This window comes from Sminthopsis crassicaudata, chromosome 5 (assembly GCF_048593235.1).
Source record: "Sminthopsis crassicaudata isolate SCR6 chromosome 5, ASM4859323v1, whole genome shotgun sequence".
Classification (NCBI taxonomy): domain Eukaryota; kingdom Metazoa; phylum Chordata; class Mammalia; order Dasyuromorphia; family Dasyuridae; genus Sminthopsis; species Sminthopsis crassicaudata.
The window spans coordinates 11,401,237-11,428,437 of NC_133621.1; the positions used below are offsets into that span (position 1 = coordinate 11,401,237).

The following is a 27,201-nucleotide window of genomic DNA, read 5'->3' on the forward strand; positions in this document are numbered from 1 at the left end:
CAATAAGGGAAAATAGCAGCTACCAGATGCCCCCCGCTGCCACTCTGGAGTCAGGGATCCCCCGGGACAGCCCTCCCTAGAGGTGGCTTTCCAGTGTGCCCGATTCCCTGTCTCCTCCAGTTGGCCTTTTTTGCCCAGTCCTCCTTTCTTGAGGCACCAGGAAGGCACCTTTGGGGAAGTCCTCCTTCAGTTCCTTTGAATGTGATGGAGATGACCCTGAGTTCTTGGAGGTTGTACCAAGCTAGATCAAACTTTGGAAAGCCCTTTAAAGCAGCACCTCTGGGGCCTCTTGGACTGGTTCCAGCACTATTTACTCCTGACCTTATAAATCAGGTCAAGGGTTCCAAGAGTGTGAGATTTTTTCCTCCTAATCATCCCCAAGCTTCCCTGTCCATGGTACTCTGGGCTTCCAGGGGGCTCAAAGAGGATTTCTGGTCCAAGGGGCAGTGGGCTCTCATCTTATTTCCCTGTGCACATGCTGGCTTTTCTTTTTAAACAGAACTCCAGCCCTTGTGCCTGTAGACTTTTGTGAAGGAGAAGGACTACTTTTTCTTTGTGCTTCTCTTTGCATTTCTTGTGAGATTATCACTTGATCAAGTGCTCTTCTTTTTGCTGGTCTGTATAGAAGGAGAGCTAAGCTCCCGGGCAACCTTTAGAGCTTCCATCTTACCCCCAAATCAAGCACTGGGGACATGGGACGTTCAGTATCATAATAACTTGAATCCAGTAGGTTCTTAATACATAACTGTTGACCTGAATTGCACCTGCCTTCTCACCTGCAGAGCAACAGCAGTGGCCTCCATTCTTAATTCCTTTAAAATATATCCCTATGTAGTAGTTTATTACACAGCTTCCTATTAATTAGACCTTTATTGTTTAGTTAATTAATGCCCTGATTAATATGGTCACTGATTTTTGCCGTGATTTCAAAATAAGTCGCAGTCCTTTACCATCTGCTTTCTTACAGAACTTCTCCTCTCCTCTTGGGTAATATGTCTTTCTTTTGGGGTCCAGATTTGTGATTTGATTAGATTGGGACGCCCCAATAAAGAAAACTACCTGCACCAGTTTATGCTGGCTAAAATTTACCATCTTAGAGTGTGGGTTGAGGTTAAGATATCAGAAATATCCAGCATCACATGTTATGCCCCAGGCAGCATTTGCCACCAAGAACTTCCTGACCAGGAGGCCAGCACTCTAGCCACTGTACCACACTGCCACCCATAGAGTCCCATAAAAAAGGGCAGATGATTTTGCAGGGGCTCCTAGAACACGCCACCTCCTGTACTTTTATTTCCTGGTGCAAGAATTGGATCAGAGCCACGCTTATTGCAGTGTAGGTGAGACAGTAGGGTTCAACTCAGTTCAGCACTTATGAATTAAGCACCTACTGTGCTGGAAATACAAGAGACTCGTCTTTTTCCACAAGGGCATTTTATCTCATCTCACTCACAGTAATTGAGTGCTTAATGTTTGCCAGGCCCTGTGACTCGGAGACAAGCTTCTCCCTTCAAGGAGCTTACATTCTACAGGGGAGACTCTACTACAACTTTTTTCTTTAAAATTAAATTTTATTTTTTCAAAATTCAAGCTAGATCCTTAAAATCTGTTTCCATAGAAAGTAATGAGCCTCAAGCATCTATTCATTTTAGCGTCAACTGTTCATACCAGGGGAAATTCTCACCTTAGGCCTTACACAGTACAAGGGACAGATTCTAGGGGACTCAAGGGAGCTTTTAAAAAGAAGTCTTGCCCTTCCAAATGTCACCGAGAAGACAGATCAAGCCTCTGTATATCCATTTAAATTGGTGCATTTTTCCGACCATTAAAACCTCCGGGTATACCATGAGTCCTTGAAGATTGCTTCCCAATCCGCTTCAGAGGGGCCAAGCGTCCTTGTGTCTAATAGCTCATAATGAACATAAATGGTTTTTTGTTTTCATCGAGAGCAGATGAATCGGGGAGCTGGACCAAAGGCCACCAAATGGCCTGAATAATCAGGGCATTGGGAAGTTGCTCCGGAATAAAAGAAAACGAGAAGTCAAATGAAGGAGAGGCCGAAGGGGCAGCGAGCTCTCCTTGTGCCAGAGATGTAGAGGAGGAGGCATCTACAGGAATGGCAGTCCCCAGAGAAATCTGGTGCATCTGCCAGGGCTCATCCGACGGGGCCTCGAGGAGCCTGCCCAGCAATAACACTGGCGGGGGGTTTATGGTACTGGGGGACTTAATGACCACAGTGCCCAGAGCACCCGACCTGGTGTCGGCAAGGCTCATCTTCTTGAGATCATCAATCTTCATCAAATCTGGCTTCAGATACTTAGTAGCTGGGTGACCTTGGGCAAGGCACTTCACCCTGCCTGCCTCAGTTTCCTCATCTGGAGAAGGAAATGGCAGACCGCTCCAGTGCCTTTATCAGAGTATTCCAAATGGGATCATGAAGAGTCAGACATGAGTGAAAAAATGAATGAGCAACAACAAAAATCCCTTAACTTCTCTGGGTCTCAAATCTTCTCCCTTCAGAATGACCATTTCCTCAGGAAGCCCTTTTTAATCACACTGAAGGAAACAGAGTCCAGGGACCTCTCCATAGTGGACTGCTGGTCCTGAGCGCTGCTCAGATCATCCTCCCAAAGCATCCCACTGACAAGGGCATTCCCTTTGCTTTACTTAGAGTCTCCCCACTGTCTGCCTGAGGAGATCCAAGCTCTTCAGATGGGCCTTGAAAGTCCTTCCCAATGTGGCTTTCTTCTGCCTCTTCTGATTCTGTATACATCTGTCTGGCCTTCCTGTAAACTTTTACAGTTCCTGAGGCCAGGGAACGTTTTTGTTATTTCTCCATCTACCCACAGTGCCTTGCCCGTGTCATTCTTCAGAAATGCTTTTTGGGTTGGGTAAAACACACTTTTGTGAGGGCGAGGTTTGAAGAAACATAAGTGACTAGAAAGAATGACTGAAAAGCTTGGTCATACAGTAATGACCTACTTAAGGGATTTTTAAAAAGGTTTTGAGAATTCTTTTAATTTCAAAAGCCTTTGAGGCCTTTGGAGGAATAACATAATAAACTCTAAATATTGTAGTAATATTTATTATGCAGAATAATGGGCATAAAAGGACTCAGCAATATCTGGGTCTGTTAGCCTTCAGGGGAGACCAAACCATTTCCAATAGATGAATAATATTTTATTAAAAAACAACCTTAAACTTACAGGAATATGCCGTAGCCTATTGGCAGTGCCTTGTAACTCCCCAGTTCTATGACCGTAATTCTATCATATCAAACAAAAAACCATTCCTCTAATGATTCACACTTACTTATCCTTTTCCCTCCTTAATGAGGATAGAAAAAGAGTTTGCTTTCCAAGTCATCTCTTTTCCAATAGATGTCTCATTTCATCAGTTAAATGATTCCGAACCTTCTCTGAAATAAAGATTGTCCATCCGTTGGGTCTCTTTTATTTAACCTTCCTTCCGAGACTTTTCCTTTTTGCCTCCTGGAGTGATGACCTTAGCCTTTTGAGACTGGTAGATATTGATTTTTTGATTACATTACTATAGATAGGGAACTCCAGAATGAATAATCATGTATCAATATGGGTGGAGTCCTGTCTTAAGAGTTACCCAGAACCCTGAGATGTTAAATGACTAGACCAGGCTCAGTGGATGCCAGACAGAGGCAGATCTGAACCCAGGTCTTCCTTCCTGGCTTCCAGACTAACGCTTCCTCTGCCCCAGCTTGCTGCCTCTCACCTCTGGTGTGAGGAAGGAGGACCGGATAATATAAGGTTACTGGGGGAGGCTCAATTTCCTTTCCTTCCAAGTTGGATCAAATCATAGCCAAAAGCACACTTATTTTTCTCTTAGGTCTAGTAGCTCTAAGAGAAAAGAGGGACGGAATCACTCTCTTTAGGGAGTTGAGGAGGTATTATGTATGTGGAAGTGTTCTGTCTATCCCCAAAGGAAAGAACCAAGTGGAAATCAGAGTGGGTAATCTGGGCTTGATGGAAGAAGAAAAAACAAACCCAAACCAGAAAGTTTCCTATCAACTAGACCTGTGGTTTATTTAATTAGTGCCCTACCCCAGTGTAAGATCTCTAAGAAAAGATCTCTAATGAAAGATCTCTAAGGAAAGGTCAAGTGACCATTTCTGGAAAAGAAAGAATTCTATGGCTGGAAGGAACTGAGCTGCGGTTGCTGGGCTATCTCCTGACTCTAAAATCCAAGTCTATGAATTATTGGACACTTTGATATAAGAATGATAATAGGATCTGAATGTGATATGGGAATGACAATAGGATCATCAATATACCACAGGAAAAGTCCTTTGAGACTGTGGGGCCATAGAGCAAGAATGGAAAGGCACCTCAGAGGCCACTGAATCCAATCCAAGATGAGGAAATGGTAGCCCAGGGAAGGCAAGGGTGCTAAAGAATGAGTATCCAAGAGGCAGGATTTGAATCCTACTTCTTTGATTCCAAATCTAATTTTTCCCTGCTAGCCTTTCTTTAGTACATGAAAATTTGCCAAGCCCTTCCCTCATATTTCTTTTTTCTTCATCACATCAACCTTGTGAGGTGGGTATTACTATTTGCCCCTCTTTAAAGAGGAAGAAACCATGAGGCACCAAATCGTACCTGGACATGTTTTTCTCTTCTCTACCAAAGCCCCACACACAATGTGGGAGGTGTCCCTGGGGCTTACAAAGTCTTTGCCAGCACAACTTAAGTCTTGGAAGGCTTTATTTACCAGGTGGGAAAGAATTTCATGGATGGGATAGTTCCACTGGTAGGAAGGGGATTATCCTGTAGCTTGTGTTCAATTTTGGGCACCACAATCTAGAGAGAACAGTGATAAACTGAAAGCCATTGCTAAGGAGGATCAACCAAAAGAGTACTTTTTTTTTTACATTTTAAAATGGTATTCTGAAAAAATAAATTTAAAAAAATCTGAGAAAAGATCCATAAATTTCACCAGGACTGATCATGTAAAAAATCCAGAGCACACTAAAATGGTGAAGAACTCTTGTTCTATATGAATAGGCTAGTGTTAATCTTCAGATTCAGGTTAAAGTTCAATTTAAGTTGTGGTATGGATAGTACCAACTCGGTAATAGTAGGTTGTATTACTTCTGCTTTTCTTTGTACTTAGAGGCTAAATCCATTTATTCATTCATTTTCTTAGGGGAGGAAAGGTTGATCTAGGCTTTTGATTTCATTTGTGTAAGGAACTCCCACAATGGAAACTCCATAAATTCAGGTTGGTATAGAGACTAAATTTAGAATCCCAAATGTCAGACTTTGACTTTGGTTTCCATTGGTGCTTCTTTTACAGCTCTTCTTGAAGCTAAAGATATAGAACTGTACCTGAGACCACTGAGAAGACATATTCAGCGCCTTAAGGAGACTGAATTCCCGCAGATTCACTTCTTGATTTCCCCATTATTTCATACCATCTGCCTGATTTGGAGTCACTCCAGATTTTATAACTCACCTGCCCAGATAATCATTTTACTGCAGGAGTTTTGCAATCTTTTTATTGACCAGGTATGTAGCTTTTGAGAAAAAACTTCAAGAATAAGAAATATGATTTTCCCCCCTTATTTTAATTCTGATTAGAACTAGTAGGCAATGAAGAATTGGGGCCCAAGGTGACCCTCCTCTTAAATTCTAGTAACTGTAAGGCCTTGTCCTGGGTTTTAGAAGACAAAAGGCAGAAATAAAATAATCCTTACCCTCAGGAAACTTATACTCTGCAGGCTGTAACAAACCTTCCTAACTTAATTGAAGAGTCCACAAGATTCTGGGGGTCACTCGGCTCTTTCCTGCTCAGTAGAAAATAAAATTTTTATTTCATTTTATTCTATTTTCAATCTTGGAATAAAACAAACATTTCCACAATATAGTACAATTGTAGGAACTGAGTTGTGTATGATGAAGTGATTCTAAAAAACAAAAAATAGGAAAAGGTTAAAAAAGGAGAAAGTATCTCATAAAAGTGGGTACAAAAGAAAGAGCTAATACAGAAGAAGTGGGTAAGGTGGAGGGCTGGCAGTTTGGGAAATTTTACCTCATCTGGATTGAAGAGGAAAACATATATATGGGGGGAGAGGAGAGAGAGAGGTGTATGTGGATAAATACACACACATATATATGTATACATGAAGAGAGATCTATAGATTTATATATAGTATATATAGATAGACACATACTTGCATGTATATATATATATATACATATATATATATGCACATATCTCTGTATACCTGTGAGTGTGAAAAAAGTTCAGAAGTCTTCCCTTTTGATTTTACAAAGAATTTGGCTTCTAGACGGAGTGATGATGAGAGGATGAGAATGAGAAGAATCGGAGGAAAAAGCTCTTCTCCCTAGCTTTCTCCCTTCCTCTGCCCTCATTTTCTCTCCACTCTCCTCCTTCCCATTTCCTCTTCTTTCTCTTCCTCCTTCCTTTCTTCCTTCCCCTTCCTCCTTCCTTTCTTCCTTCCCCTTCCTCCTCTTTCCCTTCTCACTGGATAGAAGCCACTTGGGTGTCAGTGTTCCAGCATGATCCAGGACGTGTTGGACAGCTCCATGGTGGGCTGGATGGCAGTTTGCTTACTCTCTTTAAGCTGGACAAACTGCTCCAAATTTTCCCATCTGTGTTCTACATCAGTCCAAAAAAAGAAAAAAAAAAAGCCCACCGTACTTCAATGACTAGAAGAACGATTTCCTCCAGGGAAATGTATTCAGGTGCAGATAATTAATAAAGCTACTGAAATGGGAGGATATTGAGATATTCCTGAGTCCCTGGTCTACTCCGAAGTAATGTAATTATGAGTTATAATATTTATACTTTAGTGACAAATTTGTGTACATATGATTGGTGTATATATGTATATATGTGTATGTTTATATATATATATATATATATGTATATGTATATATATATGTGTGTGTGTGTGTGTGTGTGTGTTCACACTGTATAGGATGTGTTATACTATATCATGGATCCCACAGACTGGAAGGGACTGACCCTCAGGCCTATTACCTCCACCTCTTACCAGCTGAAGTAGCCTAGGCCTGGAGAATCAAAGTGACTTCCCAAAGATGTCATAGGGGGTCCCTGGGATTCAAGTCCAGGCCTTCTGACCCCCACTGCTGTGCTTTTTCTGGTTACCCCGCTGTGACATGAAGCATGAGCCCCAATGCATATTATGGAAGAGTAGATATCTAGGAGTCTTCTTGCTGAGGCGCCCTGAGCTGCCATCTTCCCAACCCCATGCTTAACTCTGCCAGCTTCCTTCTTGTGTCTGATGAGAAGTGAGGGCCGGAGGGGCTGTCTTAGAATCGGACCCTTCTCACCAGTAAGGCGTCTAGAGGGAATGTCATCCATGGTTTACTTTTCAGAAGAAAAATAAATAAATAAACAAGCTTTCCCATCTCCTTTCCTTACTGCCAGTTCATCACCCTTCCCATTTTTGAAATCCTCCAGTGGAAGCTTTTTTTTTTTTTTTCCCAGGGGGAGATTAATTTTTTATTCCTGGACATTCTGCCTGCTTGGTAGGCAGGGAGCCCCATTTAAAGTAACTTAAGATGTCAGGGTGGGAAGGGAGATAATAGGACACATAAATTGGAACAGGAAGGAAATCCTTTCAGCTAATTACTAATACGGCCCACTCAAATGGATTCCATTACATTCTCCATTGAGATGTTTCCCTACTTTCTAAGCAGCAATCAATTAAGTCACCCAACTTTAAGCTAGTATGCAAGTAAATTAAACATTACTTAGCACTGTTGAGGAATAGATTCTGGAAGTTAGTCTATTAAGTAAATGCTTGTCAAAGAAACATTGATTAAATGCCTACTGTGTGCAATGCACTCGAGTAGCACTTTGAGGGGGCCTCTAATGATAACCAGGGAGGGCCTGGAAGTAGTTGAGGTTGACTTAATCCAGCTTCTTCTCTCCCTCTCCCTCTCCCCATTACACCTCAGTTTGCTGAGGCTGTTCTTTTGTTGGGGCTGGTGGTATCCAATTTCTGATGAGATTTTTAACACTTTTTGCCTAAAATCATTTAGCTAGTTACGGCAGTGATAAGTCCAGAAGGTTAGGGCTGAAATCCAAACGATGGCCGCTCGTGGAAGATGGCTCCTCTTAACACTGGCCAGAGAGCTTGCCTCCCTTGCTATTGGCCGAGCCTGGTACTGCTTGCAATCCTGGCACTTCCCTGGCAGGCTCTTTTTGAGGTCTTTGCTTGCAGAGTTGCCATCCTCCACATGTTTTATTCTAGGTCAGTGTAGCATCTGCAGTTTCCCCACAGGCTGTGGATAATTGAGCTTCATTACAACTTTGATGAGTTTCTTCTCACACTGATAATTTTTGTACCATTTGGGCTCTCGCCCAAGAGCCGTGGGGGTTTCCTGTGGAGCATTGTCCCCACCATCGGCCCTGTGGAGTTGGGTGGGGTTCAGTCATTTTTCAGCTGTTCCAATTCGACTCCATTTGGGTTTTCTTCACAGAGATACGGGGGTGGTTGGCCATTTCCTCTTCTAGCTCATTTTACAGATGAGAAAACTTAGACAAGCAGGCTTAAAGTGACTTTAAAGTGACCAGGGCACCCAGCTAGAAAGTGTCTGAGGCCAGATTTGAACTTAGGAGATGAGTCGGCTTGATTCCAGGCCCAGTGCTAGATCCACTGTGCCTTCGAGTTGCGCCCCCCTCCCAATTTTTTTACTGCAAACCAGTCAACCACTTTAAAGGTTTATGGGTTCAAGTCCTACCTTTGACAAATTCCTGATATGTGATTCTGGGAAAGTCATTTAATATCTCTGTGTCCCTACCAAGTGCTGATTTATGTTTGTAGAGCAAGCCACTTCCCAGGAGCTTCTCTACATCATTAAATCACAACTATGTTTAAAAATCATATATATAGTTAGCTATGGATTTTGTGATTCTTGGAAATTTGATTTTTCAAAAATAACTACAATATAAAACTCTCTTAAGGTGTAGTAGAAGAGCCCTGGGCTTTTCCTGTAGTTTCTATGCTATAGTTAGGATAAGTTCTTCATCTGTAAAACAGTGGGGCTGGATGAGATCGTCCCTGAGATCTTTTTCTAGCTGCAGGCCCTCCCTCTTCCAAGCTTTATTTCCCTTGTGCTGTAATTGCCTTTCATTGTTACTGTTATTTTTTGGGGGGGAGGGAGCATGTATGATATTTTATAAATGAAGTTATGGTCCAGTTTAAAAAACCTTTTTCTTACTTTTTCTATGGGTTAAGTAAATAGTAGGAACTCGGTAAGTTCTTGTTGAATAATTAAATTATCGGTCAGATAAGTTTACGGGGCAGGTCGGGCTAGGTGCTTTCCCAGTGGGTGGGGCGGCTCTCACCTCAGGAGCCAGGAAGGATCAGGTAGCCAAGCTGGCCTGCGTCCCCCTCCTCTTCCCTCCCACTCCTGCCTCCTTGGGCTCTGAGAACTGAGTTGACTTGGAGTCCTAGAAGGCCAGGAGAATTCTGTACTTAGATGGGAAAGGACTCTACAAGATCCACATTAAAGTGTGAATTCCAAATTCATGGTGCCTTATAGGGATGTTGGTAGATTACTAGGGGCCAATCTATGGCGTTCTGGCTGTCACACATCAATGGCAGGCCAGCTGTGCTGGAAGGTCGGAGGCTTTCTAGTGTCCTTAGAAAAACTCAGTGAATGGCCACCTCTCTGACCCCGATTTAAGAGCTGATTCATGTAAATTCAAGCCTCTTTCTTATTACAAATTGGGCCAACTCTGCTATGAAGTAGGCTGGCTTCTCAAGCCTCCTGTTCAAGAGGGGCACTTGTCCGTTGTTGCTGGTTAAAAAAAAGGGGGTGTTGTTTACTCTTGCTTAGCACCAGAGCTGCCTGTTGTGTGTGACCCAAGTTTTGTTGACTCTTGGTGTTGTTTTTTTTGCATCAGGACTCTGCTTTCTCCACTCTGTAGCATTTCATGCAAATCCCCCTTTCTCTGGATTCTTGCCACACCAAATGTCTTCCTTTCTCGAGGTTTTCCTTCCTCCAAAAGTTGTATCCTCGCAGGTGCTCAGGTTTGCCTCCTGGGACTTATCCTGGATTCACCCCTCGGCACCCAAGCCTGTTTCTAACCTCCATTGTTTTTCTCACATCCCTTCCCTTCCATCCCCATCACCTGTCCCCTGGGCTGTTGTAATAGTCCCTTAATTGGTCTGCCTGCTTCTGGGATCTTTCTTTTCCAATCTACCCCACACACATCTGTTAAATTAATCTTTCTTTCTAACAAACCCAACCAGCATGTTTCCCCTCTGCTTAAAAACCTCTTCCTTTTATGATAAAATGCAAAATCTTCAGCCTAACACTTAAAGGCCTCCACAGTCTGGTTCCCTCCTATTTTTCCCATCTGAATTCAATATTTCCCTTCAAACACTCTTTGTTCCAGTCAGATAGACTCACTAGTTGTTCCTTGTATGTGGCGTTCCCTCTCTCAGTTATTCGGGAGCCTCTGCAGACTGAAACGATCTAGAACCTGCGTCTGCCCTTTATACTCCGGTAGCAGCCTAGTTTTGTTAGCTGATCTCTGCATTTCTCTCCTTTATCCCTACAGTGTTTCTGCCAAACTGGCTAACTGGCTCTGCTCCAGATGTGCCCTGCCCTGCCCATCCCCATGCCTTTGCATTTATTGTCCTTCCTGCCTTGAATTCACTCCTTCCTCACCTCTGGCTCCCAGAATCCCCTGTGTCTGTGGCTCAGCTGCCAATTCACACTTCCCTCAGTTGTGTTATCTCCCTCGTGGAATTACTTTGTATTGGGTCATGGATGATCTTTATTTAATGATCTGTGGACTTGTCACTTCCTAAAACAAAATAAGCTCCTTAGTACCTTGCATAGTGCCTCATGCATGTTAGATACTCAATAAATGTTTATGAACAGAACTATCTGTGGCTGGTTGCACCAATTATGCTTTTCCCTTCCTGGCCTTGCCCTGCCCTCCATCATTTAAAGATTGATATTTAGAGCTGGTGTGAGTGGGCCACTTTAAAGCAAATTGTGATAACCCCAATTGCCAAAAGAAGCCAGGGAAAAGTTGTTTCTGTATTCCTGATCTCTGCGTTTCTCTCATCGTCTCAGGCAATCACCTACCTTTCCCCGGATGAACTTTTGAATGGAGAAGTTGAAGAATCCTTGGAACGGGTACAAGTGGCCATCAGCATTTTGAAGACTTTTAAAAATTCTTTCTTCAACTATAGGGAGGGACTGGCAAAGTATTTCAGCAGACGCCAGGAGATCAAGCCGTGGGATTTCCAATCCCACATGGTGTTTTGGAGATTTGACAAGTTTTTCAACCGTTTGAGGAAACTAGAGGTATTGTCTGTTGGCTCTTACTTCCTGAAGGTTATATAGGCTTGGCGTGAATCAGGGTCCTTTCAATGCCTTTGAACCAGCAGGTACTGTCATCCATCGGGTAAGTGAGTGATTCAGAAGATTGTAAGGAGATCCCCCCCATACAAACCCTAAGGGTAGATTTTTCTTTGGTTTCCATATCATTTTTTGTTATCCTGTAAATATTACAGTGAGTACAGATGGAAATCCATATGTATGAAAGCTATTCTTTAAATAAAATCTTGAAATGGAATGTATCTGATGCTCTGAAAAATTAGATTGTAAGGTTTGTAATGACATACACGGGGTATAAATCACTTGATTAGAGAAGAAATGTACCTAAAGGATAGAAAACTAGCTTCAGAGCAAGAAAAACCTGAGGTCCTACCTCAAATAGATACTGGATGTTTTCTAGTGACTGTTCTATAATAACATCTTTATTTTCTTTTCTTTTTCCATATACATGGAAATGTGAATTTTTAAAGTGTCTGATTAAATGTTGAAAATGGACATTGGCTGATTAGTCTGATCGAGTCTTTACGATGTTATTTGTTTATTACGAAGGACGTATTTTCAACAATGCTGGAGTTGGAGAAGCTGGAAAGACTTGAGTTTGGTGGCACCAAGGGGACTGTTCTCAATGACAAGATCTGTGAAATGAGTGAAGAATTTGTGGACATCTGTAAGGTTTTCCAACAGAGAACTTATGACCCGTGTGATTACAATAACACGGTAATAATGTTTCTGGGTCATGTTCCATCATATATTAGAACATGAGAACTGAGAAGACTGTCTTAGGGATTAATAGTCTTAGAGAACAAGCTCAAGTCCAGTTCCTGAGGAAACCGATCAGTCAACAGGCTTTTATTATGCCCCTGCTGTATGTCAAGTGCTGGGTCAATCAAGACAAAGTGAGAGTTCCTGTTCTCAGGGAATTTACATTCTGTGGAAGGAAAACTGTGTGGGACTTTAGTTGCTTAGTGACTTGCTGGAGGTCATAAAGATAGTGTGGCAAAAGCCTAGGTTGGAGCTAGTACCTTCTGTCCCTTTGTTTGGCTTTCTTCCCTCCCTTCCTTCTTTCCCTTCCTCTCTTTTCTTCTCTCCCTCCTTTCTTGCCCTCCTTCTCTCCCTCCTTTCTTGCCCTCCTTCTTTTTCCTCCCTCCCTCCTTCTCTTCCTTCCTTCCTTCTCTTCCTTCCCTCCTTCCTTCCTTCCTTCCTTCCTTCCCTCCTTCCTTCCTTCCTTCCTTCCTTCCCTCCCTCCCTCCCTCCCTCCCTCCCTCCCTCCCTCCCTCCCTCCCTCCCTCCCTCCCTTCCTTCCTTCCTTCCTTCCTTCCTTCCTTCCTTCCTTCCTTCCTTCCTTCCTTCCTTCCTTCCTTCCTTCCTTCCTTCCTTCCTTCCTTCCTTCCTTCCTTCTTTCCTTCCTTCCTTCTTTCCTTCCTTCCTTCCTTCCTCCCTTCCTTCCTTCCTTCCTTCCTTCCTTCCTTCCTTCCTTCCTTCCTTCCTTCCTTCCTTCCTTCCTTCCTTCCTTCCTTCCTTCCTTCTCTCCTCCTTCCCTCACTAGGCCCCAGAATTCCCCATTATTCCTTTTTTTCCATCATCTTGTTAATCACCTGAGAGCCTTTTATCCTGTATTAAACATCCTTTTTTCTCTTGTTTAAGATGTTTGCCCTCTGACATCTAAGTCATGGTTTTTGCAGTTAGGCAAATGGCTTCTTAAATGTATTTTTTTTCCATTTTGTCCCCATCTTTTTTCTTGGGGAGGGGGAAGAAAAATCACGTTGCAATTTTTCACTTTTCCTAAAGGGAAGTCATGGAAGCTGTTGACTTTTTAGCCCCTTTTAATCTTAGACATCTTCCAGCCTCTGAGTCTCTTGGGATTTACCTGTAAGAATCCCCACAGCACTAGGTTAAAAATAGCTCCTTGTTATCAGTTGTTTGGCAAGGTCCAATTAAGTACTGAGGGAGAAAAGCGAACATCTAACCTTTTTCCTCATTAAGATTCTGGAGCTGCTTCATTTTATCACTTTCATTTTTTATTTTGAATTGAGCAGTCTTCAATTTCACACATTTTCCCTAACATTTAACATGTATCACAACAATAACAATAAGATGTATAGTTTTATGTTTTATGCAAATTAATGTCTATATATATAATCTTATTTTATTCTCCCAATAATCCTATAAGATTGATAATGCAAATATTCTTATTTACATCTCATTTGTGACCTGAACTTGAAATGTCCTGGGTGTCTTGGTGTGAAGAGTCCCTCCACCAGTATAAGTTGACCCACTTCCTGCAACTGATCATCTTGGGGGAAGCTGCCTGGGGAGAGTGAAAGGTTCAGTAATATGCCTGTGGTCACCCAGTCAATATGTCTTAGAGGTAGAAGTGAACTCGGGCCTTCTCACCTCTCTCCATTAGGCACATCTTCCCCCTCTTCAAGTGGGATGACGTTTATAAATCTCTTTTCAAACCTTAAAACCTATATTAATGTGAGCAATGGAGCAGCTTAGGGGGTGCAGCGGATGGAGTGCCAGGCCTGGAATCAGGAAAAGCTGAGTTCAATTGAGATCACAAAGAGTCTGACGTGTCTTAGACAATTGAACCACAGCAACAATGCTGACTGTGATGTATCATTATTATTATCTTTATTATTATTCAAGTTTTTAAATGAGAAAACTGAAATTTAGGATTACTGTCTAGCTCAGATTATTATTATTATTATTAATACTCCTGATTTTTTAAATGAGGAAACTGAAACTTAGAAGGATTACTGTCTAGCTCAGATTATTATTATTATTATTAATACTCCTGATTTTTTAAATGAGGAAACTGAAACTTAGAAGGATTACTGTCTAGCTCAGATTATTATTATTATTATTAATACTCCTGATTTTTTAAATGAGGAAACTGAAACTTAGAAGGATTACTGTCTAGCTCAGATTACTATTATTATTATTATTAATACTCCTGATTTTTTTAAATGAGGAAACTGAAACTTAGAAGGATTACTGTCTAGCTCAGATTATTATTATTATTATTATTACTCCTGATTTTTTTAAATGAGGAAACTGAAACTTAGAAGGATTACTGTCTAGCTCAGATTATTATTATTATTATTATTATTATTATTATTATTATTAATACTCCTGTTTTTTTTTAAATGAGGAAACTGAGACTTAGATTACCCTAGCTCAGGTTAGCACAACTTGTGTTCATGGCAAAGCCAGGTCTTTTGACTCCAAGTCCAAGCTTTTCCCACCAGGGAATTCATGCCAGATACAGATATTTTACAACAAGGAACACCTAGGAGATAATGAGGTCATGGGACCTCAACCCATTTGACCACTGGGGCAGTGAAGGAAAAAGGACATGGGTCCTTTTTGAGTTATTCCTTAACTTGCCTTAGTAATACAGAGGGGGGCTAAAGAGCAAAGCCATGATTTCAAGAGTAGAGGGACCTCCCAGGGAGAAAACATCCCCATCAGCACTGGTCAGCACTTTGGCTGCCACTTGTGATCCTGAAGAGTTGCCTGGCTGATTGATTGCCCAGCCAATATATTGCAAAGATGAGATTTAAACTCAAGCTTTAGGGGCAGCTAGGTGGTGCAGTGGAATAGGGCACCAGTCCTGAAGTCAGGAGGACCTGAGCTCAAATGTGACCTCAGATGGTTAACATTTCCTGGCTGTCCTGACCCTTGACCGTGGGCAAGTCACTTAACCCCAATTTCCTTAGCAAAGAATAAAGAAATAAATAAACTCAAGTTTTTCTGACTCTGGAGCCAGATCTTTTTCCATTCTGCCCCTTTACATCTCTGTATTACATAATACTTTTGGGCAGGTGGGACCGTACAGATCTAGGATTTCATTGATATGAGGAACTTTTTGGGAGGAAACGCTTGCTACCAAATGCTGGCCAGAAGTGGTTCTGATGTTAGTCTTAGGTGCCTGGGGCACAGAGAATGTAACTGAGCTGCCCAGGACCAGACAGCCAGGATGTGCCGACAGTGGGATTTGAACCCAGCTTTTCCTGGTGCTCAGGCCGGCTAGCTCTCCATCTCCATCCTCCCTTCTGTGACACTCATGAGGAACATCAACAAGGCAGAGATTGAGCGGAACCCCAAGCCTGACTCACCTCAACTGATTAATAGGTTTGAAAGCTTTGTCCCGGAAAGGTTTGTGGAAAAGCTCGTCCACCACTTGCAGACCTGGAATTACGAAGCGGTGCATTATTTAGAAGTTTTCTGGGCCATTTACAGAATGCAGGGATTTTCTCAGGCTGGTTCCTGGAAAGAGCTTTCAGGTTCCCAAGTTGTGATTAATATTGAATGAAAGAGTCACTCTTGGTTTAACTTCGATTTCTCCCCTAATGGACTGAAAGGAGCAAGAGAGGTACCAAGACAAATGATCTCTCTCCTTCGTGCTTACATTCAGCGACCATTCTAGTCTGTGTCAGGCACTCGGCACGCTTGTCTGTGGTCCCGGGTTTCAGCTGATCAAAGTGTGGTGATCGTTTCTATAAAACAGGGATGGAAGGTTCTCCAGGTATCTGAAATAGAAGAGGGGGCCGAGTGCCTGAGGGGGAGAACATGGCAATCCTAGACATTAGCCCTTCTGAACAGAAAGGTAGTCGAGAAATTCTCAGTAACAAACAGCCCTGGGCTTGCTTTCCCATCTTGACAAACACCGATACGTGCCCATCTCAGAGTGTTTGTAGCTTTTTCTTGTAAAGATTGTGCTGAGGTGGGAAAGATGGCAGATGAGAAAAAGAACTGGCAGGCTTTTGCAAATGATATTTATAGCCCACCGCGTCTCGATAGGCACGGAGGTGATGGAAATAGATGACGAGATTCCGCTGCGTGGTTGACAGGTTCCAGATGATCACGGGATTATTCTAAATGAGCATTTAGTTCAGTTGAGCGGAATATGGCTTGAAAGGGTCTTCTCCAAGAAAGTGTGTCCCTTGCCCACATGAGAGACTTTCTGTATCTAGTTGAGGAGTTTGCCTCAAGGCACTAGGAGAGCCCGGATGGTTTTGGAGCTGAATAGTGATAAGGTTCGACTGTGTGGCAGATGATCAGAGCTTGAGAAAGGGAGACCCCTTAGGAGCCGGGCCACATTGACCTGGGGTAGTGGCTATGTGAATGAAGAGGAGAGAGTAGGTGTGAGGGAGATGGTAGAGGCAAAATCATTCAATCATGGCAATCTTGAATCCAGGGGATGAGGAAGGGCTAGGAATCAAAGATAAATCTGACGAAATGGACCAAAGTAACTGGGAGGATCCTGGTGGCCTCTGAAGCAATTGGGAGTGCTGAAGGCTGAGGCTTACAAAGTTCTTCACATTCAGTGATCTCATTTAACTCTGGAAATGCTAGAAAATAAGGAAATGTACTTAGTGAAGGAAAAACAGTTTTACATTTATTTCTGAGGATAAGTCCTTGTGCCCTTTAGCTTCAGGATGCCCTCTCTCCTCTTTTGGTGTCCTGTCTTTCGCTGCTCCCATGTCTCCTGCCTCACCATCAGGAAAGGGGGACGCGATTATTCTAAGAACCAGGAGGAACCTCCCAAGTGCACCAGCCCCAAGAGTGAAAAATATTTCAGGGACCTACATTATCCTTAGGTTGCAGCGTTTGGTAATTAGGTCTCATTTAATACTTCTCTGCATCCACTTCCCAAGGGATGCTTTTTTTGAATGTCTCTTGAGAGAGCCACTCAGCTCCCCAATTAACTCCTCTCTCTCCCACAGTGAAGCATGAGAGAGACCACATCAATTCCTTCAGCGTGTTCAATCCGTTAATCAATCAACATTTCTCAAACACTACAATGTTTCAGGCTCTATATTTAAGTGCTGAAGACAAAAAGGAGACAAATGACAGTCCCTGCCTTTAAGGAGCTCACAATCTAATGGGAAGAGTCTAGCGTTTCATGTTGTTTCACAAGCAAAAATGCTTACGCGGATTTTTTGCCCACTAATTTTGCATCAATCTTTAATGCTGAGGATGGACAGTTTATAGTGGTTTCCTTTTGGAAATTTTCTCCTTATAGTAAAAAACAAGATGTTATCAGCAAAGTCAAACAGCCCTTTCCTCCCAAGCCAACCTATTTACTTAGCCTTTTAAGAATGCTCCAGCATCTCAAGTTGGCAAGTCTTTTGTGACGATATATAAAGAAGAGACACATCAGACTTGTTCAGACCTGTTGGTCTGTTTTCAGAGGTAATGGCATGTGAAAGGAAAGGATCAGTGTTTATACTGGTTTGGGGGAAATGGAGACTTGTTCCTTGATGCTAAATAGAAATAAAACCCTGGCGTTCAAGCCTTTCTGCCATGGCATCTGATCGAGGTGAGGGCACTTCTCAGCCTATTGGAGCATCAATCTGTGGATTTGGGGTGTGTATATTTTGTCTCCCCAATAACACACAAATTCCCCAAAGGGCGGGGACTGTTTTTCCTGCCCATCCTTATATCTAGATCAGATGGCCTGGCATAAAGTAGGTAGTTCATAAATAGATCTATCTATCTATCTATCTATCTATCTATCTATCTATATATCTATATATATCTATATCTATATCTATCTATCTATATATATATATATTTATATATATGTATGTATGATGGTTGACTAATGAATTCGGGAAATTCAGTCAGTTATCAAGCATTTATTAAGCACCTACTATATACCAGACACTGTACTAATAGGCCATTTCATGGGGAAGGCAACCTTGGGTTGTAGCTTGGGATTCCCTCCACTTTGGTTCTTGTCCTAAAAGGGTTTGGTAAAATCACCTGTGACTTCAAGCATCTATATTAGAAGCTCTTTGAGGGTAGAAAAGATTTTACTCTGGAGCTGTATATTTCTTACACTGAACATAATATTTGGGCATATTTAATAGGCACTTAATATGTGTTTGTAAACAGACATTTAGGAAGCACTTACTGTATGTCAGGTATGGCAATGAGCTTTGGGGGCACCAAAAAAATAGATAATATGGTCACTGTCTTCAAGGAACTCACCTTCTAATGGTGTGGTGAGAACTCCCGGAAGGCAATGATGTGTGTGATGTGGTGGTTCAGTCATTTTTCAGTTGTGTCTGACTCTTTGTGATCCCATTTGGGGCTTTCTTGGCAAGGATGCTGGGGAAGTCTGGCATGTCCTCCTTCAGCTCGTTTTTACAGATAGGAAAGTGAGACAAACAGGGTTAATTGGCTTGGCCAGGGTCACACAGCTAAGTAGTGTCTGGGGCTGGATTTGAACTCATTTCATTTGAACTCATGAACACATGCAGTGTCCCCTAGCTATATACATACACAAATATACATATATACACACACAAATACACAACCACACATTCTTTTTATATATATATACACACACATACATACACACATACGCATAAGAATTACATACATGAAACTTAAGCATACACGTGTATGTGTACATATATATGTATATGTGTGTATATATATATATATATATATACATACATATGTATATATATATATATATACACACATATACATACAGTATGAATGGGAAATAATTTCAGAAGGGAAGAAAGCAAGAACTTAGGGAGAGAACAAAAAAGGCCTCCTGCAGAAGCTGGGATTGGATCTCGATCTTGAAGGAATTTGTTCCTCTGAGGGCTGGCAGAACAGAAACACCACGGTTGGCGCGATGCCCCGAAGTCCCAGCTTTTCATGTGGACCTGGTGATGCTCTCCGTCACCTTGGTCTCAGGATGATCCATTTTTTTAAGTAGAGTAACTACCAAGCTGCCGAATGATTTGTAGAGGGTTGCAATTTGTATTGTTGGAGGGAACATCCACATCTCTGAGTTCTGGGGTCTTGGAACAGCAGATTTTTTGAGGGGATCAGTCAGGATGGTGAGTTGTCAAGGTGAGACTATATTTTATGATTCACCCGTAGATGGAAAAAATTCAAATCTGTCATTTCTTCTTTTTTTTGTAGGATGTCTGTCCTAAATAAAAACTGTTTAAGCTTAGAGATACTAGTGTAAAAAAGGGTAGAGTCTGGTTTTCTGAAAGCAGTGACAATAAAGCTGCAGGGAGAAAAGGATTTTGTTGTTGTTTAAAGCTTTTCTTTATATTAAAGAGTGACCCATTTACTTGTCTCATGCCCTATTTGGGCAAAGGGAGAGGGCGGGTGGGGAGCGAGGCCATCGGGTCCGTTTGCCTGCCTCGCTGGTTTGTAGGCCTGCTTGTAGGCCTCTTTGTAGGCCTCTTTGTAGGCCCGTTTGTAGGCCCGTTTGTAGGCCTGCTTGTAGGCCTCTTTGTAGGCCTCTTTGTAGGCCCATTTGTAGGCCCGTTTGTAGGCCTCTTTGTAGGCCCGTTTGTAGGCCTGCTTGTAGGCCTCTTTGTAGGCCTGTTTGTAGGCCCGCTTGTAGGCCCGTTTGTAGGCCCATTTGTAGGCCCCTTTGTAGGCCTGTTTGTAGGCCCATTTGTAGGCCCGTTTGTAGGCCCGTTTGTAGGCCCGTTTGTAGGCCTCTTTGTAGGCCTGTGTATAGGCCTGTTTGTAGGCCTCTTTGTAGGCCCGTTTGTAGGCCCGTTTGTAGGCCCGTTTGTAGGCCCGTATGTAGGTCTGTTTGTAGGCCTGTTTGTAGGCCTATAAGCTGCAAGGTGACGTATGATTCATCTGAGGACCAAGCTGCCTTATCAGGGAGCCTGGGCAGTGGGACTCTCAGAATGCATCCAGGCTATTGCACTCTTTCCCATCATTGTGGCCTTAGGTTTGTGGCAAATCAGGCTTTGGAGCTGGGAGACCCGAGATCGTGTCCTGCCCCGCCATTTTGCCACCATGGCCAGCCTCTCTGAACCCCCCCTGCCAGCGCCTTCTGTACAATGGGGGCAATAGCACTTGTACGGGCAGCCTGGAATAGTGGCTGGGAAAGGCTGTGTTCTTGTCTTGTCTCTGACATATCAGAGGCAAGTGTGATTTTGAATAAGTCACTTATGCCTCATAGGGTCACAGTAACTCTCTAAGACTGAATTGCATCCAAATGGATGGTCTGAGGCAGAGGAAGCTGTTCCACAGCATCCCAAAATCAGATTATAAAATATGCACGTATGAAGATGTGTGTGCGTTCATGTGTGTGTTTCTGTAAACTCCCTGATGCCAGGAACTGTCTCCTGTTTGTCTTTGTATCTCCGGGGCCCAACATGAAATCCAGTGCACAGTTGAAATGTGATACATGCTTGTTGATTGACCGATAAATTAAATGAGATCATGAGAAGCTGTGAGGGAGAATAGATAGAATATCTACAGATTTGGGAGTCAGAAAAATTGGGTTCCAAGTCTTTCTTAGTCGCTCTGAGTCTCCTTTTTCTCATCTATAAAATGGGGATGATAATAGAAGTACTCATTTCCCCGGGTGATTTTGAGAATCAATGAGATGATTTACAGAAAGTATGTTGTAAATCCTAAAGTGTTGATGTAAATTTCAGGAATAATTATTAGCATGTGTACATATTTACGGTTCTTTGTTGGAATGCGAATATCGAAAGAAAGAGAAGAAAGGAAAGAAAGAAGAGAGAGGGGGAAGAGGGAGGAAGAAGGAAAGAAGAGAGGGGGAGAGTGAAGGGAGGAAAGGAAGAAAGGAAAGAAGGAGAAGGAAGGAAGGAAACTGAAGCCCATGTGGTTGTGACCCCCACTGTAATATGTAAACTTTTATCTTCCAGGAATTCGAAGAGGATTATGCTGAGTTCAGAGCTAAAATTCTGGACTTTGACAGAAGGCTCGGCACTGTCCTTTGTGCTGGTTTCCTAGATTGTCCAGGCTTAGAATCCGCATTTAAGGTTAGTACTGACTTCCATTGGTCACCCAGAGCTACTTTAATTGTTAGGGGATAGGCAGATCATAGACTCATGGAATAATGCAATCTGATTAACATTCATTTAGAGTCCCTTCATATAAAAATCCCTGTTAAACTCCGGGGATACAATTAAGAAAAAGAGAGCCACTCCTTGCCTTCAGCAAACTTCCAGTCTAATTGAGCCGGATGGGGAACAACACATAAAAATCACAGGTTTTGTACTTAAAAGGAGAAATCTCAGTGGCCCCTGAATCTAACCCCTCTCATTTTACTTATTTTTTTAATAATTTCATTTTTTTGAAGTTATAAGTTGAATATTTCCATCTAAAAATAGAAAAGAAAGTTGTATATTGTAAGTATGAATTTCTATTATGTGCAATTTGATTTTCTTTTGAAATATATGATAAATTCCACACATGACTTTCAAAGATATGCTCATCAGTAATTAATGCTGTCATTTTCAATTGAAAAATTTATTTAATTTATTTAAATTTTTAAAAATTTATTTTAAATTTTAAAAAATGATTTCATGTTTCCCTCACCAGATAGATCTTTCTGTTTTTCCTTCTTTTTCTCCCTATCCCTTTACCCTATTACAATTACAAAGAAAAGAAAACCCTTGTAAGGAAGGGTTCTAAGTGGAATAAGTGGAAGTCCAGCAAAACAAATTCCCACACAGGCCATGTCTGAAAACGGGCCTTGTTCTTCGCCCTTTGTCCATCTCTCTCTGGTCAGGTGACTAGCTTGAGTCCCCCAAGCCCATGTAAAGGCTTGGTTGGTCATTGTAGCGACCAGAGTCCTTAGTCTTTCAAAGTCATTTGCCTTGATGGCGTTGTTCTCCTAGTTCGGCTCCCTTCCTTCTGCCTCTGTTCACGCAAATCTTCTTGGGTTCCTCCAAAACCATCTCTTCCATCGTTTCTTATGGCACAACGTGTTCCATTGTAGCAGAGTTTGTTCGGCCAGTGCTAGTTTTAAGGCCTCCCCTTTAGTTTCAGTCCTTTGCTCTGACACAGGATCTGCTAGAAATATTTTTGCACGTAGGGATCCCTTTCCTCTTTCTTTGATTTCTTTGAGATATATAGCTCTGTCATTTTACAGATGAGGACATTGAGGTACAGAGTTAAGCGACTTGCCCAAATCCTGACAGTTAAGTGAATAAGACAAGATTTGAATTCAGATCTTTCTGACTCTTAAATCTAGTGTTCTTTGTAACCCTCACTACCTCTGAACCAGGATCATTTACCTATTTTTCCCTTACCGAATTTATTACCCTGTTAATCAGCAAATATTCATTAAGTGCTCACTATTTGCCAGGCAGTCTTCCTAGTGCTGGAGAAACAAAGCAAAAGCCCAGATCAGGGTTGCCCTCTGAAGTTTACCTTCTAATAGGGAGAGAACATGGACATAAGAGGGAATTTAGGAGATCCATGCTGACTGTAGTTGGGAGATAAACCTTCGAGGGGAAAGAAGGCACCAGCAGATGGAAGTGCAGGGAAGTTGTGAATTGAATGATACTCTAAGGAAGCATGAAGTTTGCCCCAGAAAAATAATTGTAGTTTTAGGAACATCAGTGCATCGAGCTTTGTTGAGATGCTCCGGATTGCATCTTCCAACTCGATTTTTGGTAAAATTTGGTCAGCCTCAGGACCCACAGAGAAAAAATGGGACCCTCCCTAATAGAAGACATTTGCATGCCCTTCTCAGAATGACATTTGAGTTTTCATCTGACTAATTTTTTTTTCTGAGCTGATTGGGATTAAGTGACTTGCCCAGGGTCACACAGCCAGGAAGTGTTAAGTGTCTGAAACCAGATTTGAACTCGGGTCCTCCTGACTTCAGGGCTGGTGCTCTACCCACTGCGCCACCTAGCTGCCCCTCTCTCACTATCTTTAAAAAAATTGTTCATTAACATTGGGATTGTGCCCAAAGTATGTCTCTTAGTTTAAGCACCCAATGGATGGAAAAGAATATCAAAGGAAAACAATCTCTTCTAGGGGAAAAATATTAAAAAAAAAAACAATTTGAAAGTTCTAGGGGAAAGGGAATGGGAAAGCATGGCAGAACCAATGCAAATCAGAAATCAGTTGGGAGGATACTCTAGAAGAGACTACAAAGCACAGACTCCTTTCACCATGTCAGATGAACATTTGGGACTATTGAATGCCCATGCTCAGAGAGGATAAAGGTGTAGTAGAGAGAGCAGTCAAGGTACACATAATTTATTTGGAGGTCAGCAGGAAGGTCTCACTTCCAAAGTATTTTTGAAGTGGAAAAGTCCTAGGAACAAATCAAATTACAGTAGAGATACAAGGCATCCTAGATCTTTGCAGCCAAGTAAATGTTGATTTGTTATGAGGCTTGGATGGCGAATCCAGTGAAGAAGGTGAAATTTGCAATTTTGGTGAGAATGTGTATCTTGTATCAAGTATACTGAGTGCAGTGTCTGAAACAAGCTAAATGCTTAATAAAACGTTCGTAAATTACTTACTGTTTCATAGATTTAACTAGAAGAGTCTTACAGTTGGGGAAACTGAGGTCCAAAGAGGTGAAATGATTTTTAGGAATCTAACAGATAACAAAGATCATGATCTTTTCTTCTCCTTTTCCCCTCATCTCTGCTTGACACTTACTAGGAGATTAATAAATGACAATGGACTTGACTCTCTATCAAGAGGAGAGAAGTTTGCTTTATCATCTGTTCCTTGGGACAAGCATTGGTCATTCCAATTATATCAACATCAGGCTGCCTTGGATGATCTTATTTAAAACTTTCCTTTATTGAAGACTTTGAGTATGGTGGTACTTTTCTTTATTCTGCATCAGTTCATACAAATCTTCCCATTTCTTTTTTTGATCCCTTTTGTTGCTCCTTCCCTCCTCCTCTTCTTCTTTCTTCTTTCTTCCTTTTCCTCCTCCTTCCTCCTTCTTTTTCCTCCTTCCTCCTCCTCCATCTTCCTTTCTATTCATCTGCCATGACTGATTCAGTCACTGCCCTATGAGCCTATGAGCATCTCCTTTGTTCCTAGTTCTGGGCTACCTAGGAGAATGGTGCTGTGAACATTTGGGCATATGGGGGACCTTTCCCTCCCCGCTTCCTTGGAGTAGATGCCCAGCAGTGGGAGCGTCGCTGGCTCGAAGGGCAACATGAGCTGGTGCTACGTGCGTTGTACACTTGGTGGTGGGCCCCCTCCAAAATCTCAGGGAAGCCGTGTGCGAACTTGGCATTGTGATCAAAGATTCAGTGAGTGTTTGGAAACTCAGGCCTAGAGACAAATGACTCTTTTCATTATTTCTTGTGTCCTCTCAAGAGGAGGGAGTATTTATCTTGGGGTTTGGATACTAAACACAAATCCTACAGGACAGGAGTTGGGGGGAGCAAGTTAATCATTGATGGCATGCTGGGGAGTAGGAGCCTTAAGTTACTAGACGTGTCCCAGCAGACAGTGTTTGTACCTCAGTCAGGCGCGATGTTGCAAGGAAAAGCCAAATACATTGGCTGGAGGTTGTCCGTGAAAATGTAATTAATTTCCATCTTAGTTTGCATCCTTTCTTATTGGTCACAAGGCAAGTTTTTTGTCCAGTGAGTTCTACTGATGAGTAATAGCAGAACGACAGTTTGGGGTTTTAAAAAACTGACTTGTATTGACTGTTTTCATTGGCTTATAGAGTGGCTAAGGAGCTGGCCTTGGAGCTAGAAAGGCTTGGGCGTAGATCAATTTTTTTTAATTTAATAAAAACAAATTCATGGGCTTCAGATTGAGTTCCTGATCTAGGTTTGCCCCATTTCAGTGGCTTCACAGGTCTAGCCCCTCTCCTTCTGCCTTTTCATCTTCAGTCTTTCAAATGTTCCAAGAAGGAAAGGAAATCTCATTGCCTCCTTCTTGTCTCTGCTCTCATTCCATGACCTCAACAAAGATGCCAGCCTCAGTAGAACAGCACGCCAAAGATGTCAGCCATTTTTTCAGGAGAAAGATCTTACTCTGACTTTATACTCTCCAAATAAAATAGCACCTCACTGGGAAGATATGAAGAAGATATGAGCAGTGTGTGTGTGTGTGTGTGAGAGAGAGAGAGAGAGAGAGAGAGAGAGAGAGAGAGAGAGAGACAGAGACAGAGACAGAGAGAGAGACAGAGAGAGAGACAGAGAGAGACAGAGAGAGAGGAAAGAGAGAGAGAGAGAGACAAAGAGACAGACAGACAGAGTGAGTGTGAGAGTGTGTGTGAGAGTGTCCTGGGGCTAGGAGTCCAGAGATTTGGATCTTCACCTTTATTCTCCTGCTCACTTGTTTTTTTTTTTTTTATATCCTGAGCTGGTTGGTTTCTGCAACTGTTTCCTTCTTTTGAAGATCATAGGGTCATAGATACAGAACTGAAAGACATTTCAGAGTCCATCAAGCCAAAAACCTCCATTTACAGATGGGCGAACTGTGGTCCAGGGGGAGTTACAAGTTTGCTTCACAAAGTCATTCAGGTAGTCAGCGTCAGGGTAAAATTTGAAACTCAGTCTTCTGACTTTATAGCCCCGAAGGCCTACAATTCAGTGATTTGGTAGATACTGTTCTATAAAGTCAATGAAGTATGTGTGTGCAATGGCCCTCTGTCTGATCATCTCATGGCCAAGTTAAAGAGAGCTGCTGAATTCAGAATCATGAGAATTGCTCGCATCTGTATTTAACACTTTTAGGTTTACAAAGTGGTTTTCTTACAGCAACCTTGTAAAGTAGTTAATACCTTTTATAGAGGAGGAAACTGAGGCTCAGAGAGAGAGATACTTTCTTAGGTCCCAAGATTTCCAAATGGCAGAGCCTGGGCTGGAACTCCGGCCTTATTTCCCAGTCCAGGGTGTCTGTTGTGAATCTTGTGTCTAGAGACCAAAACTACAAGTGGCCAACTCAGGAAGCTGGTTTTTGTTGATAATTGCAAACTCAAAGCTCATTTGTTTGTTTGAGTAAGAGCTCCACTTCAGCTAAGTAAAGTTGTTTCAGATTTCACAGTTCTTAGTCAAACATCCAGTGCTAGGCTTTTGTCTTTCCCAGGAAGCACCTTGTCAGCTGTGGTAGTCACACCTGGACTCTTAACTGTTCTGCAGCCTCATCCTGGGTGGGGAAGGTGGGGCCCTGCTCTTGAGGATGGGCCTGCAGCAGACCATGGGATCCCAGGATTATCAGCGTTGGTCAGGAAGAAGCCAACTGGCCCATTGAAATCTCCTTGAGAAACTATTTGTTTGTTCATGTTGTATCTTCTGCCTCTGACACAGGGCCTGCACATAGTTGGTCCCCATTAAGACCCTTCCTCTGAACTGAAGGGAAGTGATCTGTATTGGTGCCCAGGTCATCCACAAAGGCACAAATCAGAGAGTGTGGGAGATTAATGGGGAAGAGAGGTCAGAGAGTCTCCAGTCCTACCTCATTCTAAAGAGATTTGGATCTTCACCTTTATTTGCCCAAACTCATGATCTGACCATAGTATTTTATTGTTGTTGTTGTTGTTGTTTAATAGTTTTTATTTACCAGATATGTGCATGGGTAATTTTACAGCACTGACAATTGCCAAATCTTTTGTTCTAATTTTTCCCCTCCTTCCCTCCCCCACCCTAGATGGCAGGTAGATCAATACATGTTAAATATGTTAGAGTATAAGTTAAATACAATATATGTATACATGACTAAACAGTTGTTTTGCTGGACAAAAAGAATCGGACTTTGAAATAGTGTACTATCTGTGAAGGAAATCCAAAATGCAGGCGGACAAAAATAGAGGGATTGAGAATTCTGTGTAGTGATTCCTAGTCTTCTCCCAGAGTTCTTTCTCTGAGTGTAGCTGGTTCAGTTCATTACTGCTCTATTGGAACTGATTTGGTTCATCTCATTGTTGGAGATGCTGGCAATAGTTTTGTTTCCATTCCTTGGATGCTACAAAGGACAAATAATTTGGGCTTGGCCACAGTGGAACGAAATCAACTGCACTCCATTCCTTGATTCTTTCCACTTCTATCTC

At 42.2% G+C, this 27,201-nt stretch overlaps 1 protein-coding gene across 2 annotated transcripts in view; it reads left to right on the plus strand.

Annotated features, from left to right (window-relative positions):
* DNAH11 (dynein axonemal heavy chain 11) overlaps nucleotides 1–27,201 on the plus strand; it is a 276,162-nt gene that overhangs the window by 26,359 nt on the left and 222,602 nt on the right. For both annotated transcript variants that reach the window (XM_074268964.1, XM_074268965.1), the window contains exons 6-9: nucleotides 5,329–5,540; nucleotides 11,121–11,354; nucleotides 11,937–12,104; nucleotides 21,071–21,187. In XM_074268964.1, the coding sequence (XP_074125065.1) occupies nucleotides 5,329–5,540; nucleotides 11,121–11,354; nucleotides 11,937–12,104; nucleotides 21,071–21,187 (731 nt within the window). The remainder of the gene's footprint in view (nucleotides 1–5,328; nucleotides 5,541–11,120; nucleotides 11,355–11,936; nucleotides 12,105–21,070; nucleotides 21,188–27,201) is intronic.